The following is a 20068-nucleotide window of genomic DNA, read 5'->3' as shown; positions in this document are numbered from 1 at the left end:
TCAAAGGCGGCCCTGAGAGGCAACAGCAAACCAAAAGCAAAAACACGTTACCAGCAAAGACAATTACTGACATTAGTCAAAACAGGGAGCGGAGAAATCTTTTGTTCCAAAGCGAACAGACGCGACATCACCCCCACTTGATGAGACGCGAGATGCGATGCACTTTGGACTGTCTGTTTGTTATTTCCTTTTGGATGCCGTATTTTCTTGTAATTTGCAGAAGTGTGAGCTGAAGATCGGAGCTAAATGTTGCGTCTGGAGAGACGAGCAACTATGTACGGCAACTGAAGCTGAGCTCGGGGGGGGGGGGCAAAAAAGGTCTTTATCTGCTTATTGGCAAACTTCACTAGTTTACGTGAACTCTCCAAAATGCACAAAAGTTCTATTTTAAAATGTTTTCTGCAGGGATTCGTTGTATTTCTTTTTACAAACACAGCACAGAAAGGTGAGGAAGTTTGTGCTTAGTCTGTTCTTTGTTGGGGAAATGAAACTTACGATGTTGAAAAGCCTGTTTCTTTCCTCCCTAAAAGGTACAATTGTAAAGAAATCTGCTTTTGTAAGGTAAGCAGCAAACCTGAGTTTGTGGTTTGAACATGCTGAACTGCTCATTCTCCCACTGACTCTTGTTTTGAGCGTTTGGTACCTATAGTAATGTGAACATGTGATCTGTTTGCTACAAGCGTAGCGACAATGACTGATCTGGAAAGGCCGTGGGCCACAGGCTGATTTCAAGCTGCTGTTCAAAGCACAAACACGTTGCTGCATCATTTGCAATGAGTCCTTGCCCAATCTCCAAATGAGGCCAAGTGTCATGTAATGACAAGCGTCGGACATTGGCTGCACAGTAGGGTACTAAACACTCGGCACCACAAGAAGACCTGGTCTGACCTCATCTTCTCAGGACCTCTGAACCATAGACCGTCTTCGCAGCCAAGGGTTGATAGATGATGTGGCTGATGGCTCTCTATTCAATCAGGAACAGACTGCACGTCTATCACCCAATGTAATGAAAGATTATGTGCTGACTGGACGTGATTGCTGAGCTGTGTATCTTTGTTGACAACTGAGGCTGTAACTATCTGTTCCCCCATCCTTCAGTACAGCCTCAGTCATGTAACTAGGGAAACGCCCCAAACTTAATAAAACCGAGGAGAACGCTGAGACCGGCAGAGTGGGTTGGAGATTGTAACTGCAACCGTCTCTTCCTACTCTCCTCGAGAATGAAACTAAACTAATTGTCTTTGTGCCTTGTGATGTTCTAGGTGCTTAGACCTGACAGTTTTGCAGTTTTCCACGTGTGGTCCGACCATTTGGTTGACAAGGAGAGGCGGCGTTGTCTCAACAGAAGCAGCGATGTTCCAGTTTTCCCTGAGAAAGAGATCCATGCTCTGTTATGATTCTGGCCGGCTGACTGCGTGACCCGTCTCTCCAGTGCCAACTCAACTAGCCTCAGCTCATTCACCTGTTTCTCTGCCTTTAAATGCAGTGCTTCTACAGTAAAGCTGCTGCGGATTTTAGAATTTTTTTATCAAATACTTTTTTTTTGGATCTCCTCGTTCTTCCTTGCCCTCGCCGGACATCTCATCGGCTCTCCGCTTTCTGGACTTGGCCTTGACTGTTTTTCCAGACCACACACCTCGCTGCGCCCCAACTGTCTGCACCAGTGTCTCCGGTCTGGTTTTTCACAAACCTTTGAAAGAACACAATGTCAGGTTTGAATATTGGGTTCTGTCTGTCTGAGCATGACAGGCTTTTATTTCTTTATACCTTTTCTTGTAGACCTACCTTTTGAGAAGGCTGAATTTTCTTCCCTCAAAGTTTTGTTCTCATTGCACTGCCTGCCTGTTCAGGTGGACGGTCATGGCTTGGGGGGGTTTGCAGTCGTATACTCTTCGCTTTAGGATGATGGACTGAACAGCCTGGTGGCACGCTCAGACCTTGGGAGATTGTTTTGTCATAGCATGCCTTTTCTCCACGCCTTCTTCCATGATCTGTCTGCTATGTTTGTTTGTTCACAAACGTTATAGCTGGATTTATAGTGAGAATCAACTGCACGTTGAACTTTATTTTGGTGACTTCTGAGCAGTTGTATAGGAGTATGACTTCTCCAATTTTACACTGAAGAAAAAAAGTTGAAAATAGTTCCCACCACTTTGCAGTCACACACTTTCTCTGTGTTGCTTTGTGATGGTCTAGTTGGTCCTTGAGCGCTGTTGTAAGTTGAGAAAAAGTGAAATATTGTAAAGGGGTGCGAATACTTTTGCGAGGTACCCTGACGGATTGCTGCCAGGGAAGAGAGCAGGAGTAATGTGAGTTCAGTCTGAGTATAAAAAGAGAATATGAGCTCTAGGTGCGCCCCGAAAGCAGACCACAAGAACGACACGTAAAAACGTACAAGAAACGAACATTTTTATTCAGTAACGTTATGTCTGACCCTCACCCGCAGACAAAAACTCTTATTACAAACCATTATGAGCTCAGAGTTGATCCTCCCCACTCAGGTCAACAGTTTGACTGAAAATCAACAAAGGACGTCGTTTGTTTTTTTTTTTGTTTTTTTTTTTACAAATCCGGTCGGACAAAATCCACTGCAGGGAAAATGATCTCAATACAGAGGGTTACGTCTGCTGACTCACGAGCAAAACTACACAGATAACATTTTCAGCTGTTACACATTGTCTACTTGTCCTACTATAGTACTCACATTTTATCATACATAAACATGGACAACAACAAAAATCCATAAAATCTGGATTTGACTTCTTTCCACACCGTTGAGAGTCTAATTTGTCTGTGCTCTTACCACCTCATTTTGGCACAGATTGCTATTGCTACACGTGCCTATCTGATGCATCCATTAGTTTAGATCAAGAAAAGAATGAAATGATACAATCTGAAAACCAAAAGCCACGTTTAAAGGACTTAAAGAGTTACTTCAAACCGCACAGGTAAGAAAAAGGGGCAAAAAAGAAAACATGTAGCTTTATTCAAAAGACAACAGCCTGAATTCCTAGTCCTTTTCACTGGTAAAATATCCAAATGGTGCAATTTTGTCTTACACATGAATTCTCTCTGTAGCGCGACACTTTTTTTTTCCACATCTTGAGCAGGATGAGGAATGACGTTCAAATGTAGGTAGAATATTTATTTGTGCATTTGCTCGTTCACAAACACACGGGCATCCATCTTGTACTGCTCCGGCTTCAACCGTTTGAGCTTTCTCATGATGCGTGCCGCTTACGTTTTAATTTGATGCCGTGATTGGCTAAAACCAACCGTTGGTGGGTGGGCACAAGCTGTCGCTTCGCCCAATCAGCTCAGAGAGTTCTGCTGAATGTCCCTCGGTTCCCCAGACGGATTCAATGGGAGCAGTCGCAGATTAATAATGTGCAGATTGTAGAGTGCTGCACATTAATATCACTTGCTGACAGTGATATTGCTGGATGTCTGTAACAAACCCAGCGCCAGGTTTGTACGTTTAGCTGTTGACACGAAGACCTATAGATTAAATTATTACATGAGCCATAAAATATCCATCACTTACATTTAAACTAGCATTCCCCAAAGGTAAACATCTTTGATCTATTGCTCTTAGACAGCGTTGCCAAAGTATTCATACACCTTCTGAACATCTCCCTATTTCCTCATGATACAACCATGGCCTTCATTGTGTTTTATTGGGATTTTCTGAGATAGACCAACCAATAGTGCATTACTCTGACTTTAATTCTCCTAAAAAAAAATCCTGTGTATCTAATTGCCTTCTGAGATCACCAAATCTGCAAAGAGGGTCCACCTGTGTGCAGTTTAGTCTCTGTATGAATTCAGCTCTTTCATGAAGGCCTGATTGGTTTGTCAGAGAACAGAGATGAACAGACGGCATCATCATCAAGACTAATGTAGCACGGCGGAGACGGGCTTTAAAACTAAACAGCACACGTTAAACACCTGACAAAGCACTGATCCATCCATGGGCTGAAAATGGAAAGACTTTAGCTCAACTCTAAAACTACCAAGACCATTTACCTTAACTGAGGAGAGCATTAGTGAGAGAGGCAACCAAAAAGGCCCTAGGTAACTCTGGGGGAGCTTCACAGATCCACAACTCAAGTGGGAATATCTGACTGGTGAACGAAAGCTGGAAGAAGTTTTGTTTTAGCCGTGCAAGCAAACGTGTAGTAGATTCTGCTCTGGTCAGATTTTGGAGCTACAACCAAATCAACGTGTGGCAGAAAACTGCACATGGCCCTGAAGAAATCATACACCATCATGTAATGGCGTGACATCAGGGTCATGCATTTATATTAGGATTGAATGGGTTAACTCCATGTTAAACCATTGCATTCATGCAACGAAATTTGCATGAGGCTCCAAACAGAGCAGGATGCGGAGAAGATCAAAAGGTATGGACACTTATGTAAGGGACGGCATTTCTTTTCTGACTGCTCTTCAAATTAAACACCAACATGAAGTCGCAGTAGTGGCGTGTTACTGCCAACCGCATGGACAGCATCCCTGGATGCTCAAAGGAAGCGTGCCTGGCTGATGCGTGTTTTATCATTGAGCTGGCAGGGCTGAACAACACAGGTAGCGGGTCATTCGAGGTCGAATAAAAGCTCCTCGTTGTTTCCATGAATGTGGTGCTGCAGACTGACTGGTTTGAGTTTCGCCAGATGGGCCTCTTCATCGTTAGCTTTCAGCTCCACCTCTTCGAAGTAAAGTTGCCTGCATGAAACAAGAAAAAGTCAAAGCGCGTCGGATTCTTGGTCAGTCGACGTGTTCGTTTTCCATTAAGTCCACTTTAAGTGCGACTCACTGCTGGACTTGAGAAGACACGTTTTGTTTCCTGCTGCTCTTGACGTCAGCTCCAAGGGTTCTGCTCACGCTCTCCTTCCTGAGCCCCGGCAGAGAGGCCTGTGCCAGTGCAGCCTAAAAAAAAAAAGACAACAGAGAAGTTTAAATTCTGCCTTCAAGGAGCTGCTGATTAAAACGTTTACTGAAATATCAAAATGTCACCTGGAAGGTGGAGTGCAGAGCGGTGCCCAAAGCGAGACTGGAGCAGACGTTTTTCATCAGTGACGGACTCCTATGGTAAAGAGTGTACAACGGGGGGGAGCTGGAGTAATTTATAATAAGGAAGATCACAGCATTAACATAAATATAAACAGCAACAGATAGGGATAGAAAATGGGAAAAGATTTTTTTTTTAATTAATGCAATTAGTTTTATTTGCATTGTTACATCTCCCAGGTAGATGTTTGTGTTTGTGCTAATTCTTTGTCCTGTGCTAGGCTCCACCTTCTCCAGGATGTGGGTGTGGTTTCCAGAGTCCAGTGCAATCACCTGTGTCCTATTTAAAGGCTGTGATCCTGCACCTCAGTGCCTCTTGGCCACTTGCCTGCCGTACCACCTCTTGCAGATGCTTGCCAGTGAAAAAGGCCTGCCTTTGTCATGTTTTTTAATGTACACTTGGTCAGACTGGGTTGGTAGGGGAGAGCTGCCTTTTGGTTTAACCCCAGTTTTCCCTTGTTTAAGTGATTGTTAGGTTTAGGTTAGTTTGTAGGTTTGTACTATTTTACTTTCATTGTTGTTAGGTAAGTTCTTCTTTTTATTTTCTGATTAGGGTTGTTTTGTTTGTTATGTTGGCCTGGGCTCTCTCTGAAGTTTTAACCGTCTGAATTGTAAATAATGTAAAATTAGAAGTAAATAAATGTCTAAAAGATAACTTTGCCTCCTCAGTCCACTTCCTCATTTTATGTCCGTCCCATATAACCCCTAGACTAAGCCAAGGGACGTAACATCATACTACCTGCTGTTCATTCGTACTGACATTAATGGAGAGCTATGACAAAAACAAAAATGCTACAACTTCTGAAATCCACTAAAATGTTGTTTTTGCTAACCTTTTGACTGCCTGACTGATTTCTGTAGGCCCAGACATGCATGACTATAACCACTAGAGGGCGACAAAGTGCTTCCAATATGATCCTTGGTATGTGTTGTATAGGCACCTACAGGCGTTAGTCTCATCCATATGCCACCTCTGCTGAGTGATCGTTTAAGGCAGATTCAGGCAGGGGTTAAGGACACAGCACCAGACTGAACTGGATACAGAACTGTAGATCAGAGCTGAACCGAGTAATCAGCTATTGAACAGTTGGCCGATTTGACTCCAGATGGGTTTGTACCAACGATCAGCCAATTATGAGGTTTGTCTTTTAGCTGTAACTTTTTTCAATCTGTGTGTTCATGTATGTCATTTTTTCTACTCTTCTAAACCAGGAATTAAGAGCAATAGAGATTTTGAATCTAACCAACCAGGTTGAGATTTACAGACCTATGTAGAAGGAAACTATATTCCTTTGTTGTGGTGGATTTAGGCTGTGAGAGAAAGTGAAATATCTTTTCATTTTTTCATCTAGCTATGAGCAAGGTCCTATAATAGCTAACAGCTATGAAAGCTAAAAGTTAATTCATTCATCTGTTAAAAGAGAAATCCAAATTGATAAAATCTCAAGATTGGAAATTGGCCCCAACATTCAAACTGGTGCATCAATTCTAAATGTCATGTATTGTCTTTATGTAGTTGTTCATTTTAGGCTGATATTCTCTTGTTTTATGCTATCTGAAAGAAAAAATGTTGTGTATGTTTCAGTGTACCTTTTGAAATTGACATTGATTTTGTCAACACACACTCATAAATACTTAAAAATCTTTCTACATAGACAGAAAAAGTTATGTAAAGCTGAAAATTTACCACTTAACAATTTATATCTCCGTATTTTGCCAATTTTAATATTTAGAAATGATCCACTGGTGAAACAGCATGCATAGTTTTGATTTATTGCTATGAAATAAAAACAGTCAGCATCATACCTCCTGATATTTAAAACATATATTCAGGTAGACAGACTTAGGAGCTACTGTACCCTGCCATCTTCTGAGACCTCCTCCTCTGGTACTCCTCCTCATCCACCGTCCACACGGCCCCTTTCACGTTCTCCACGCGCACAAAGCACTTGTGCAGGCTCAGGTTGTGGCGGACCGCGTTCTGGTTTCACAGTGATGGAGACGGCGCTGCTAAATGAATCAGCCCAGGCCTGCGGGCGCCGGCGTCTTTTATCTGTGGCGGCGCTTACCTTCCAGGTGGCGGCGTTGCGTCGGAAATATGCAAACGTCCTGGTGAACCAGTTATAAATCTCATTGAGCGTCAGCTGCATGTCGGAGGCTTCTATGATAGCCTGCAGACGGAGGGGATAGAAAACGTTCAGTACGTCTCAAAATGAGATGCAAGTGTGTCATGAAACACAGCACACTTAAACGTTTAATATTTTCACACTCGTATTACTCGACGTATGATTCTGTACGGAAGCGGTGGGACATTGTCCAGCAAAAGGTTTCCCTACCCCCTTGAGTTTTGTCGTGTTACTGCATTTTATTAATGCGATGGATCAACACAAAGTAGTGCGTGATTGTGAAGTGGAAGGAGAATGATACGCGGTTTGCCAGTTCTGACAAATACAAATCTTAAAAGTGTGGTGTGCATCTGTATTCAGCACACCATGCTTCTGGATCATGTAACTTCCAGCTTTGATCTGGACGCAGAAATTGTTGCTCTTAATATGTCAAGATGAGCCGGATCAGATGAAGAGCCTGTGTGAACATGTATTTTCAAGTGTTACCACAGAATCTCAGCTGGATTCATGTGTGGACTTTGACTAGGCCATTTCAATGGATGGATAGGCTTTGATCCAAACCATTTTGGTGTCGTTTTGGCTGTATGACTTTGTTGTTGTTATCCTGGCCAAAGCAAAAACCATTATATAAATCTAGTCCATGACAGATTTCTGCAGATCCTTTGAAGTTATCATGGGCCTCTCGGCTGCTTCTCTGATTAATACTCTCATTTTAGGATGATGGGTCGAACGGTGCTCTGTGAGATGTTTAAAGCCTGGGATATATTTAGGGATGGGTAAAAATATTGCTTGATTGTACTGCAATACGTTTTTTCCCAATTCAACATCAATTCAGATAATCCCCTTAATCGATTTGTTCCCCTGGCTACCAGAGTGACTGTTTCAAGTGATTTGTGCTGTACAGGTGGGACAGCGTGGATGTAAATAAAGTCAATGATTTTACTGCAGTGATAATACAGTGAAGGACTGGGACTACCGGGAATTTCACCGGTGGTTCAAATCCCTTCTCTTCTCCATGAGGGGGTCAAAGTAACATATTAATTTGAAATAATGGATGTGGCAACAATACTGGGCTTGATAAAAATTTAAAGTGTGAAATACTGAACATGGCAAAATAGGTTAAAAAAAATCCCACCAACAACAACATGTGAATAATATTGCCTGTGTGAAAAACAAAATCCAGGGAAAAGGTGAGATAAAAAGAAAGAAAGCCCTCCAGGAAAGTGCAGCAACACTTAAACATTTGTTCTAAAGATGAAGCTAAGCCAGATGTGCTAAAAATGCTGGAGAGCGATGAGATTATAGAGAGTGTAGCAGAAAACCGTTGGTTTCTGCAGAGGTTACTATAGAGTAAACAATGCAGGTTTATTAGCAGTCCAGTTCTTTATTTTATTAGATTTAAATTAAGCTTCTTAGTTATTTTGTTGCAAGGAAACAAACTGCGGCTTTGTTATAGTTCATCTTATAGGCTGTATACTGAATCTTGTTGCTGTATATTATATTGGCCATCTGAAAAAAAACATTATTTTTCAGTAAAACTTCAACCCAGCAGCTGGAAGCAGGCCAGTGTGTAACTATCAGGTCACTTTTAACACTTAACACTGATTACTATTTTAACTTTTGCTCCCCATATTCATCACACGTATTACTGTGCTAATGCTTCATTTTCAGATGTTTCATTGCTCAAATGTTATGAAAATTATCTCAGTTTCTAGGAGGAAAGGAGAATAATATAGGTTTATTTGCACGCTACGTCCATGTTAATACAGCACTGTCATGTTTTCAGTTTTGCAGTCTATATTGATATTTAATTGCTTGAAAATGGTACATGCACTGGTATACTATGCCTATGAACAAAACAAATGAATAAATATCTAAAATGTAACGACAGGTACTCTTTAAAAATGTGTACTTTTATTTATTACAAAATAAATCAATATCATTGTGGCCCAAATAATCAAATTTAATCGACTTGTGAGGTTCCTAACAATCCCCAGCCCTAGATGTGTAGCTCTATAACCCAGCAGTGCTTCAAAAGTCTCCACAGCTGCATGGAGCAACCCTCTCTGCTGCCCTGATCCAGCTGTTTGATGCCCGTATGTGTACAGCAGGTGTTCTGCGAAGACCTCAAAGGTTTATTAGAGAACATTAGTGAACAGTTTACTAATGATGCGACTTCTCACAGCAAAGGGGGGAATATGCCGGCTTTCGTTTAGGAGCAGAGGCTCTTGAAGAGAAATGCGCTTCAGATTTCTTTAAGGTTGTTATTTGTAAAGCATTTTTTAAAACCACGTGTTATCTTCCTTCCGCTTTAAAAATCACGCTGTACTCTGTATAAATCTGTCACCTCAAACCCAACGAACAACACTGAGTTTTTCAAGGTGTAACACCACAAATGTGGAAAAGATCAATAGATGCTTTTGGAGCCCACTTGACATCTTTCATAAAAACACATTTCTCAGTGTATCACTTTACTGCTTTTATTGATGTTATACTGTAAGAACTAAGTGACGTCATTTAAGTCACTGGATTTGTGAAAATAAAAGATGAAGTGAGCCATTCGTACCTGTCGGATCAGGGCTGCATAGGTGAAGGGTGGTCTGATTTCAGCGTTCTTGTAAAGCTCATATTCATTTTCTGCAGAAGGACACAGAGTGCGCAGCAAAGCCGAGAGACGATTTGCAATCAGCTGCTTTCTTTCTGTGCTGAGTAAAAAAAAACACTTCCGCAGTTTACCTGAAGACAGAGAGAACACCAGAGGGTGATGACGACGTCTCGTGGCCCCCATGGAGTAGGTGAACAGGGGCTCCTCTTCCTCGCTGCCTTGGGGTGGAGGGCTGGCGCTGCTCAGAGGTTGGGGGGTCCCCTGGCCGGCGTTCTGGCGTCTCTGAGGGGCCACTTTGTTGGCGAGAGCTGCCGGACGGAGCTGACAGCAAAGTTAACAAAGAAATGAGACGGCCGCAAAAGACAGACGGAGAAACAAAACAAAAAAGTGAGACGTGTTTAACCGAGCGTGACGGAGCGATTGGATTCGCCTCCTCGGGGCCGCTTCCGCTAATATCACAAGAAGAATGAAGCCAATTATTGTTAATTACAGGGTGAAATTGTTTGGTGAGTGTTGGGATCAGGGTTCAGTGTTTGCAAGATTAACAAATGATTAGTTTGCGCATTATCGGAGCATGTCCGCTGTCTGGAAACAGAGCCGTGCTCCATCTGGTGCCGACGGCTGGCAACAAAGGCTCGAAAAGGGAGGAACAAAAACTAGGCAGCCGCGGCGGGAAAAAAAAAATGTCCACTAGACCAAATGGGTCGGAAAATCCAACCGCGTTTGACCTTCGCCTCATCTGAGCCAAGTTTGTTGTTGTTGTAGTTTCTGCAAAGCTGCCGAGGCGCCTTTTTAACAGCCCACTCATCTGTAAATGTCCTCCTGCTCGATTACAGGCCGGCACCATCTACATCTTCAAGTTTCAGCCCCGCGTCCATTTCACCCACAACTTATTCATTGCTTTCCTCGAATCATTTGTAAGGCTTTAACCTTTACCGCTCGCTCACTCTAATAATCGGTGCGCCTCTATTTACCTGGGGGCCGCGAAGGTCTGCGGCCGCATCGGATTTCGGCGACTGAGCGCGCGAGGAAGGCAGGTGGAGGTGAGCCATCATCGCGTGCAGACGTTCCCGTTCTTTGCAGAGCTGTTCGACGAGATGAAACGGTGCGATGTGAAGGAGAGACAAATGCAGGATGTGGATAAGTAGGCTTGAACCCTTTCGTCCGAACACATTTTGCCAAAGCAAAACAATTTTCCGCTGCATCTAACATCTGCTGGAAGCCAGCGTTTGGTGGACCACTGCAACTCGGATGTACTCAGAGGATGAAAACATGAGAAAACATGAGAAAAGGAATCAGAGTCCTGCTGTTTTTATGTGTTTCAGGGTTTTTATAGTAACTGCCTATATGAAAAGGAAAAAAAAAAATCCCAATTAGAACAATGAATTACTTGTTTGCTATTGGAAAAAACAAAATTTGGCTGACATTTATTAAGAGTTACAGTTGTGAATAAAAGGAAAACAGGAGCCTAATGGCTACTTTTCAGTACAGAATAGTTTATTATTTATACAGTGGGTCTGCATTATCTGGGAGAGCTCACTTTAAGTGATATTTTTTTCAGGTCGTCATAATTTGTGAGCACGTTTTCCTTAAATTGAGCCCTCGGTAGATCGAGATCTCGAATATACTATAACGTGCTCATGTTTACATGTGTCAAGACAATATTGAGTGCACGTTTTACATATTGTGGCCACGTTTAAGTAGATCGTGCACACAATGTTCTATAACCATGTTCACTAAATTTTGCTCTCGTTTAATAAATTGTGCCCTTGTTTTACTATGCTTAAAATTGAGAGCTCAATTTAGTAAAATGAGCTCACACTATAGTAAAACGAGAGCACAATATAGTAAATTGTGCACACGATTTAGTAAAACGAGCGTACGATTTAGTTAAACGAGTTTTGCATGTTCTCTCAACATGCAAAACATTTTGCGATGACCCCTCTAGGGCTCCGTACAGGTTCGTTTTTTTATGGGACACCATCGTGTCTTAATTTCAACAGCATGACGAGACCCTCGTTTACCTGCAGCTCAAGCTGCTGGACCACTTGCATCTGGACTCGGCATTGAGCGGTACTCCTGTCATCCAGAGTGTGTTCACTGCTCATATGCCTAAAACAAACGAAAAACAAACATTCAATGACTTTTTTTTCCCTTATTCTGAGACAAAGGCTTTAACAAGATGACAAAGATATCCGCAGCTTTCTTCTTTGCAGATGACTATGTGGTGTATTGTATAAAACATTTTTAAAAACATCTATAAAGGGTTATGTGTCTGACTATGTGCCAAATGATGCATGTTCGGGAGCTCTCAAACATTTCTCATAAATCAGCTGCCATGCCTGTTGTATAGTGTCAGAAATCTGATAACGCAGCAATTTAAGTAAACATCAAAATAAAAAAAAAGGCTAAATGTGCACCAAATGAAATCATAAATACCCTTTGTTTTTAATCTGTAATTCAAGTAAGAGAAACACCTTCAACATCATGAATATTGATTAAAACTATTGTTTGTATATTCAATAGACAACAATTTGGCTCCAAAAAAGCTAAACAACTTCTGTCTTGGACATATATAATCATAAAATTCTCCAAAGTTGTTAATTTGATGGCATTGTAGTTCATCTTCATGAGACATTATATTTCACCCCATTTCCATTGATGTATTGATCCCAGCTTGGGGCAGGCAACTCTACGTGACAGATTCTGAACCCTGATCAAACCAATAAAACTCTCAACCCCACCGTTCATTGGATCTATATTACTAAATCTCCACAATGAACGATAAGCTGATCCCAGAAAATTATTTAAGATCATTAGTTTTCAAAATAGGCAGTAAACATCCTCCCTGGCCGGCACAAACTGACATATAGTGCTGAAACAACCCATGACGGATGTGTCTGGTGCACACAGGACACAATAACACAGCCAAAAAATGGATAAAAGGGGCAAAATGACCAGCACCTGAAAAAAAAACTGACTATAAAGCACAGGGCTGGATAAGTCATGGTGTGGGCTTGTGTTACGGCCGGTGGTATAAGTAATATTTAACTCAGACAGGAAAGGCTTGATTTTAAAACATTTATATATACACATTACATCATAATGATATCAGAGGCACTCTAGGAACCCTCGTGAAACAACAGCTGACGGTCCAGTGGCCCAAATATTACTAAAACCTTTGGATGAACTATAGTTCAGTGTTTTCAGATGCTGTGTGTTTCCTTAATCTATCAGCCTGCTCATGAGCAAAATGCAGGTTTGATTTTAATATTTTATACTTTTATTTGAAGTTCGCTGACAGAACGACGAGACATCAGGTGATCAGTAGATTCAACACAGGACCACATACATTTGCCATGTATGGTTTCCCTTTCCTTACTGTTTATACAATTAAACTTTCAGCAAAGCAGATTTTTGATAACGCAGAAGGACAAACTTGAGTCGGACATGTGAGTTAAGCCTTTCGATACCAATACAAGACACAACTGCATAAAATAAGTTGCTTGGATGCTTTAAATGAAACAAAAAAAAAACATTGTCTGAACGATGCCTCGTTTTCTTTTTGTTTCACCCAATAAGATTCCTTTTTTTATTCGTTTTGCATTTCTATAAAAAAAAAAATAATAATTTCTCTCAAATACATTCAACAACGTATTTAGTCAACGCAGCAGATTTTTGCTGAAGCCCTAACTCTGCCCCCCAGAAGTCACTGCAGGCTTTTAAAACTCACCTGATGAACTGGTTGACGTTTTCGCAGACAGACTCACAACCAGGCCAGTTACAAACCCCGTGTCCGAAGAGGACGCCTGCAGGAGCCGCATCCCCGTTCGCACCGTTACTGCAGGAGGAAGAGGAGAAAAAAGTGACGTTAAAAATCAAAGCCAGACCAACAAAACAGCAGAAACCCTCATAGGAGGCTTTTGCTCTCTTTTTTTTTTTTTTTTTGAGGTGGCACAAAGCGAAGGACACAGGTGACGGGTCGGCCCCGAAAAAAATAAACGAAAAACCATTTGCTTTTGAATTCAGGACACGTTTTCCAGTCATGTCAACTTTTTTTTCTTTGCTGAACCACCTCGGGTGGCGGAATAAAAAGCAGACAAGACAACAGAAAAATAAAGCAGCCCACAAGGGACTCGGAAGCCTCAAAAGCAAACATCTCCCCACCTGCACCCTGAAGATAGACAGAACGTCTGCAGATCACACGTCTTTGATGTTCACAAAGAGGCAGGAGCGTTTCAGCAGAACACGTTTACAGTAAAGACGAACGGATCTTACTCAGGAGACTCAGACAGCCGCTCGCTGGTCAGCTTGACCTGTGTCGATATCTTCTGAGTCCCCTTCGCTGCCGCGCCGGTGTCAGGTAGAGCAGATTTGAGCTCTTTCCACAGCTGCTGCATCTCTGCGGGGCTTAAATAGCCTAAAAGGAGGACAACAATCGTATTTCTTGATCACTGAACGTGGACAAAGGTGACATCAAAAAGTGGCTAATATTGGCTTTGAAAGCAAACACTCCTGGGAGGAGAAAATAAATAAATCGGTGCTTGGTGTGGGGAGGAGGAACCTGAGGAGGCGGCTGGTTTCTGCTCCTGGAGGAGCTGCTGGAACACGAGCTGCCGAGCCGGAAGCTGCAGGGAAGAGAGCCGGAGCAAAAATATTCATCACAGGTTGGAAAGGTTTGCTTAAAGGCTTCCCCTGCAGGCGGAGATCACAGCGTTTCTGACTGTTGGATATTTAGCATCAAAGATTTTAAAAAGCAACACAGTTCAATAAGTAAATGAGTCGTTTAATAAACATTTATAATCATTTCACTGAAGTTCAATCAATAAATAGCCTTATGTATTGCTTTTCAAATGTGTTAGTAATTTTTTAAATCAGTGACTATGTTACATATGGAATCAAATAATTGAAATTTAAATGTTTAAAGTTTAATGTATCGGTATTTATTTGAGTCACACTTGCTGTGCTACGGTCCAGCAGGAACTAATTCAAACTTTGCGCTCAGGAAGGAGACGCTTACATCTGATTGGTTAACCTGCACAGGCTGCAGACCAATCACTGTGTCTATAGTTGTATGACCTCTGCTGTTGGGTAAACAGACTATGAAAAAAAAAATACCTGGATACTGAAATAATGACATGTTTTTAACATGATGAATTCATGTTTTAATACATATTTTACTAACTCGTAAATTATTAAAATATGTGAATCATTTTAAATACACTTATTGCCTTTTTAAGTATGAAGATTTGTAATTTTATTGAAATGGTCATATGTAAATGTTTATTTAGCCAATCTTTACTTAATGAGTGGTGGATCCCCAGAAATTTGGGCCCGCCTCGGTCAAGTGGAAACATTCAAAAACCGAATTTGAGCCTTTTCTAAGCCATGATAATTATAATGATAATAAGGTAACATTATAAAATAAGATAGAAAAAACACAATAGAATATAGCTAATTTACTAAGACAATAATAATAACAACAACAACAACAATAATAATACGGTAATTACTACTACTAGAATTATAAAAAAAAAAAAACACAAAAGAGAAAGAGTAAAAAGTATAACCTTATTTATTCCCTTTTTTTATTGTTGAAATGTCCACATCAAAATGGGGTTTGAAACCCATGTTAAAAGCCAAGAGATGGTAAACTCAGACATTAATGGTAAACTTAAAGTTATTAATATCCCTGGAAGATTCAGATTGTAAATTATTTTTATTCTACTAGCAACTTTTTTTCTGATAGGGAAATAACAGACATCTCCTGAAAGATAATAAAACATGTAAAAGGAGTAAGATTTGGGAGGAAAACACCCACCTGATCTGTCCTTATTTAAATTTTTTGAAAAGAACAAAAAAAGGTGAAAATTTATTATATCTTTCTCAGTTGTCACTGAAGAAATTGCTATATGACAATGTCTTTGTTTTCCTGTCGTCAGCCTAATCTTTAGCTCCCTCTACAGATTCTCTGTCACTTCGGGACCCTGGCCGGGCCACTCAACATTCACAATACTTCAAATCAGAAGAAACACCGTGGGAAAAGGAAGAGATGGCTTCGAGCTTAAATCTTTAAGGTTTAAGTGTAAACATACAGAAATATACACTTAGAGTACATACATGCACACAGGTATTCATGCATTTCCATGCATCATGTAATTATGGTGATGACTTTTACCTCTTTGACTTTCTTGCTGGACTGCTGTTGAAGCTGCTGCTGCTGCTGCTGCTGGTAAAATTCCTTCAGGTGTTGCTGAAAAATAGCAACGGATTATTAATTGCTTCTACTATTCTGACAGCCTACCAACTTTAAAAACCTGTTGGTGTCGTTAAGTCGGCATTTGACACGTGCACAAAAACAGATTTATTAACTCCTCGGTCGAATGCGTCTGAAGCTGAAAATCCATTTTTTAACAAGTAAAGAGACGCTATGGATCCATGACAGGAAATGAGCTCCATGGTCCGAGGTACAATGCTGCTGTTTTAGTTTCATTTGAAGTGCAAAAACTGAAAGAATCACAATGATTTTTTTAAACAGTTTTTTTTTTTTGTGAAGGAAGTTGATTCTGTTGCTCAGATAAGTTAACGGTTACACATCTATATGCACTAACGGAGTATTTACAGTTTTTACTCTATTTTTCACATAATCTCGGCTTCTACAAAAGTCGTTCTATTTTAACAGACCTGTTGTAATTTTATCTTTTTTTTTCATTTAAACACATCAGGAGACATCTCTGTGGGCTTTTTAAAATCTTCCTTATTGTAAAAATGTTCTGTAAAAAAAATAAAACAAAAACACATTCATTTTATGGAAATGAACATGGAAAAAACAGATAAAAAAAGTGAAATTTTGTTACCCATTTCTTTCTAGTAACTACAAATAGTTTCCCTTTTATATTCCACTCATCTACTTTAGCCTTTGTCAGCATGTTTAGGCCAATCACTGACTAATGTATGAGCTTAAATGTCAGAGGTTAATGTTAGAAATAAAAATAACACACCAGTCATGATAGAGTCCAAGTGTTGAGCATTTATCTGGATACATCAGAAGGGCAGAAAAAAATAAACACATTTTAGATTTAAAAAAGTATTTTAATAGATCGAGACTTTAGTCGGACAACATTTAATTAGCATCTCTAAAGATGTCAACCCTGAAAACGTGAAGCCGTTTCATTTTTAAACGCATTTGATCGGATGAAACAGGAGCTCTGATATAAACAGCCTGAACAGCACAGTGGTTGTGGCAGATCGTTTTTTTTTATCCGACTACGATTCATCTGAACGACTCTGAGGGCTGTCTTGATATACCTCATTATATTGGCATGAAAACCTATTGATCATAAAAGCTTTATTAACGCTTCTATTAACATTTTTATTCTGGAGTGACGCCGGTTGACTCAAATCACACTAAAAAAAATTGCAATCTAGTTTCATGTAATCTAAATTAAAGATGTGATCATGAGATTATTATTTGTCCATTCTTTTTTAAAGCAGGGTGATAAAGGCCAGCTGGCTGAGGGGTCAGGCGTGCAGACGTACCTGCTGGAGCAGCAGGGCTTGCTGCTTGTGGTGCACCAGAGCCTGCAGCTGGCTGGGAGACAGGAGCTGCTGCAGCTGCTGAGGGGCCGTCATGGCCAGGAAGACCTCAGGATGACAGAAAAACAAACACACACACACACAAAACAAGAAAATCTTTCCAATTACACAAGCGGATTGTTAAACGCCTTTGTGGACATCACCAGGCTGGGTAGTGTCGTGGACCCTAAATGAGATGGGAGATGGGCCGACCTAATTAGCGGCACAATTTCATGCCGGTTGTGGCTCCTAATAGGAGTGTACGGCTATTAATAAAAGCAAACACCCCTCGGAATAATAACTGACCCGTAAACTTGGTGACTGAGTGACAAAAAAAAAGCTGGCCGCTCGCCTCCCGGCGTGCCATCAGGACAGATTGGCCACGGGCTGCAGCGGGAACAGAAGCAACTTAGAAAATAAAATCAAAAAGCCGCGAGGAGAATAAAATGTTCCGGACAACGTCAAAACGCGACGGGCGCCGCGTGCGTTTATTTCTGAAGCCGCGTGAGATGTAATTTAGCTGTTAGGATAAAACTCCTCACAGGTTGCGCGACCACACTGAATGAAAAGGTCGACGGCTGGAGGGATTCAAAGTTGACTCTGACGTTTTTGACGGCGAGAGACGTAAAAGGCGCGAGGCTCTGCCGCGTGCCGGCTGGAGGAGAGCCGGAAGCGTCGGTCTGTTCTCAAAGGGTCAAACCAAAGCCAGTTTAAAGGAGTCACGCTTAATGACGTCCTTTTAAACCGGAAGCTTGTCTCAGGTTTGAGTCTGTGGTAAAAATGACTGATTCTTAGCTAATTTCTTGCTTTCACAGCAGGAACTAAATGATGTGAAATGATCACAGGATAAACCAAAGCACCTGGTCATAAATAACGGACTACATTTACCAGACTCGCTGGAACTCTTTGGATATAGATAATGTTTCATCAGAAAAAAAGAAAAAAACATGATTGCAAGATTAAAATGTTAATAATCTCATGTTCTGTAAATGTTTTTGTACCCTTTTCTCAAAAGTTACACTGAAAATGTGACCACTGACAACTGTTAAATTTGGTCAGTTTGGCTGCTGCGGTTACAAACATGTTGCTGTAAATAAAGCTTTTACTGACATTTGTAAAGTCAAATGTCAATTTCTTAGATCCATTGTGATTTTATTCTATGTGGGGGTTACCATTTTCCACCCTTAAAAAAACAAAAATATGTACAATTTCTTTTATTTCTATTTTGCTATTGCATTAATTAATTGCATTTGCAGGTTAGAATTGAAGCACTTTTGTTGCGAGGACTAAAATGAAATCCTGGCAAGCAGTTTATCTGATAGGCGTGGACCTAATGTTGCGTAGTCTTTAAGTCCACTGGTTGATGAAAATAAAAAATGAAGACCAGCTGTCGGGGCAGCCGGCTCATCTCGTCTGGTAAAAGTTTTGAAAACTACAGTCCATGTAAAAATGATTTATAAAAAAGAAGGTATAGATCTGATTTATAAATGTAATGGGTTGTAGAAGAGACTGCAGGAAGCAGCGCTGACCGTTTGGTTATCATCATGCCTGGCCTGACGGATTAACCCTCCCAGGATCAGAAAGGTGACACAGACCCATAAAAAACACTTTTCGCCTCAAGCTTACTTTGGGCCTTTGCACAATTAATCCTGCTGGTTCTGTGTCGCTCTAATTCAGGTACAGACAAGAGTTCTGCATGGCTCGGATCAGATCTCATATCTTTCATATCCCTTTCAGAAATAAAGAACTACATCTGTTTACGTCTGATACCTGCTTGTGGAGGAGGCTCTGGCAGTTCTGCGCCCTCAGTCTGCTGCTGGAGTCCCCATTAGCTGCTTTCTCTCCTGCTCCGACGTCTGCGTGGCTGAGGAGGCTGCTGGCTGGGGTTTGACGGGCTGCCGAGGGACTGAGAGGAGACTCGGGCATCTCAGCACGGGTCCTAAAAAAAGATACCCCCCCCCCCACACACACACACATCCCTCGCCATCAACGGTAAATAAGCTGTAAGATTCAGACTCAAGAGTCCCAGCGGAGTCACTTCTTTGTTCCAAGAACAAGGCAAGATGTTTATTTTAGGAGCCTGCAGTGTCACTGTAAAAGTATTCAGGAAATCGCTTCTGGCAAAACTGCATTCGGTGCAATTTATAGCCCTTAAAAACGCAGAGTCCATCTGTAAGTATCAGGTAACTGTGTTTGCACATAACGCGCAAATGTTAACTTGTTCAATACATTTACAAACCTTTGACTTCACACGGACAGCTAAATATTGATGCGTGGTACTAATCTGATCACTTTACCGCTCACGTCGTTATTCGACACGGCATGAAGATGATGAACTTTTGCTGGCTGCTTTTTTTTTTTTTTCCCCTCACTGCTGCACACGCATGAGCTGGAGCAACATTTCATGTCCTTATCCCTGCTGACTTTTCGTTAGACCCCAAGACTGAGCAAAACTTCTGAGCTCTTTTGTTTGTGTGAGTATTAAAAAGAGGGGACCTACCTTTATTATCTGAAGTCAGAGCTGCCAGACAGAGAGGGTGTCTCCAAGTGAAGCAGGATAGGAGTGAAGGAAGGAGATATCTGATGGAGTCTACCTGAGGGGGGAGGAGTCGCTGCATCACTCACTGAACATGACAGCAGGGATAGAGGCTGATTCTTCACATGGGAAAAGCTGGGGGGAATGTTACTTTTT

At 41.2% G+C, this 20068-nt stretch overlaps 1 protein-coding gene across 1 annotated transcript; it reads right to left on the bottom strand.

The window, feature by feature from the left end:
• Positions 1–3261: 3261 nt before the first annotated feature.
• LOC105929536 (forkhead box protein P2) lies at positions 3262–20068 on the bottom strand. The gene is made up of 16 exons (XM_036132512.1): positions 19877–20068; positions 19147–19337; positions 17341–17445; positions 15980–16054; positions 14366–14429; positions 14080–14221; positions 13535–13642; positions 11826–11913; positions 10776–10886; positions 9933–10122; positions 9763–9833; positions 7140–7241; positions 6930–7051; positions 5017–5086; positions 4817–4929; positions 3262–4725 (listed from the first exon to the last, which is right to left on the bottom strand). The coding sequence occupies exons 1-16, from the start codon at positions 19992–19994 to the stop codon at positions 4596–4598; spliced, it is 1800 nt and encodes a 599-aa protein (XP_035988405.1). The 5' UTR covers positions 19995–20068; the 3' UTR covers positions 3262–4595.

The sequence above is a fragment of the Fundulus heteroclitus genome, unplaced genomic scaffold (genome assembly GCF_011125445.2).
Source record: "Fundulus heteroclitus isolate FHET01 unplaced genomic scaffold, MU-UCD_Fhet_4.1 scaffold_52, whole genome shotgun sequence".
Lineage (NCBI taxonomy): Eukaryota > Metazoa > Chordata > Actinopteri > Cyprinodontiformes > Fundulidae > Fundulus > Fundulus heteroclitus.
This window is presented reverse-complemented; position numbering and strand designations above follow the sequence as displayed.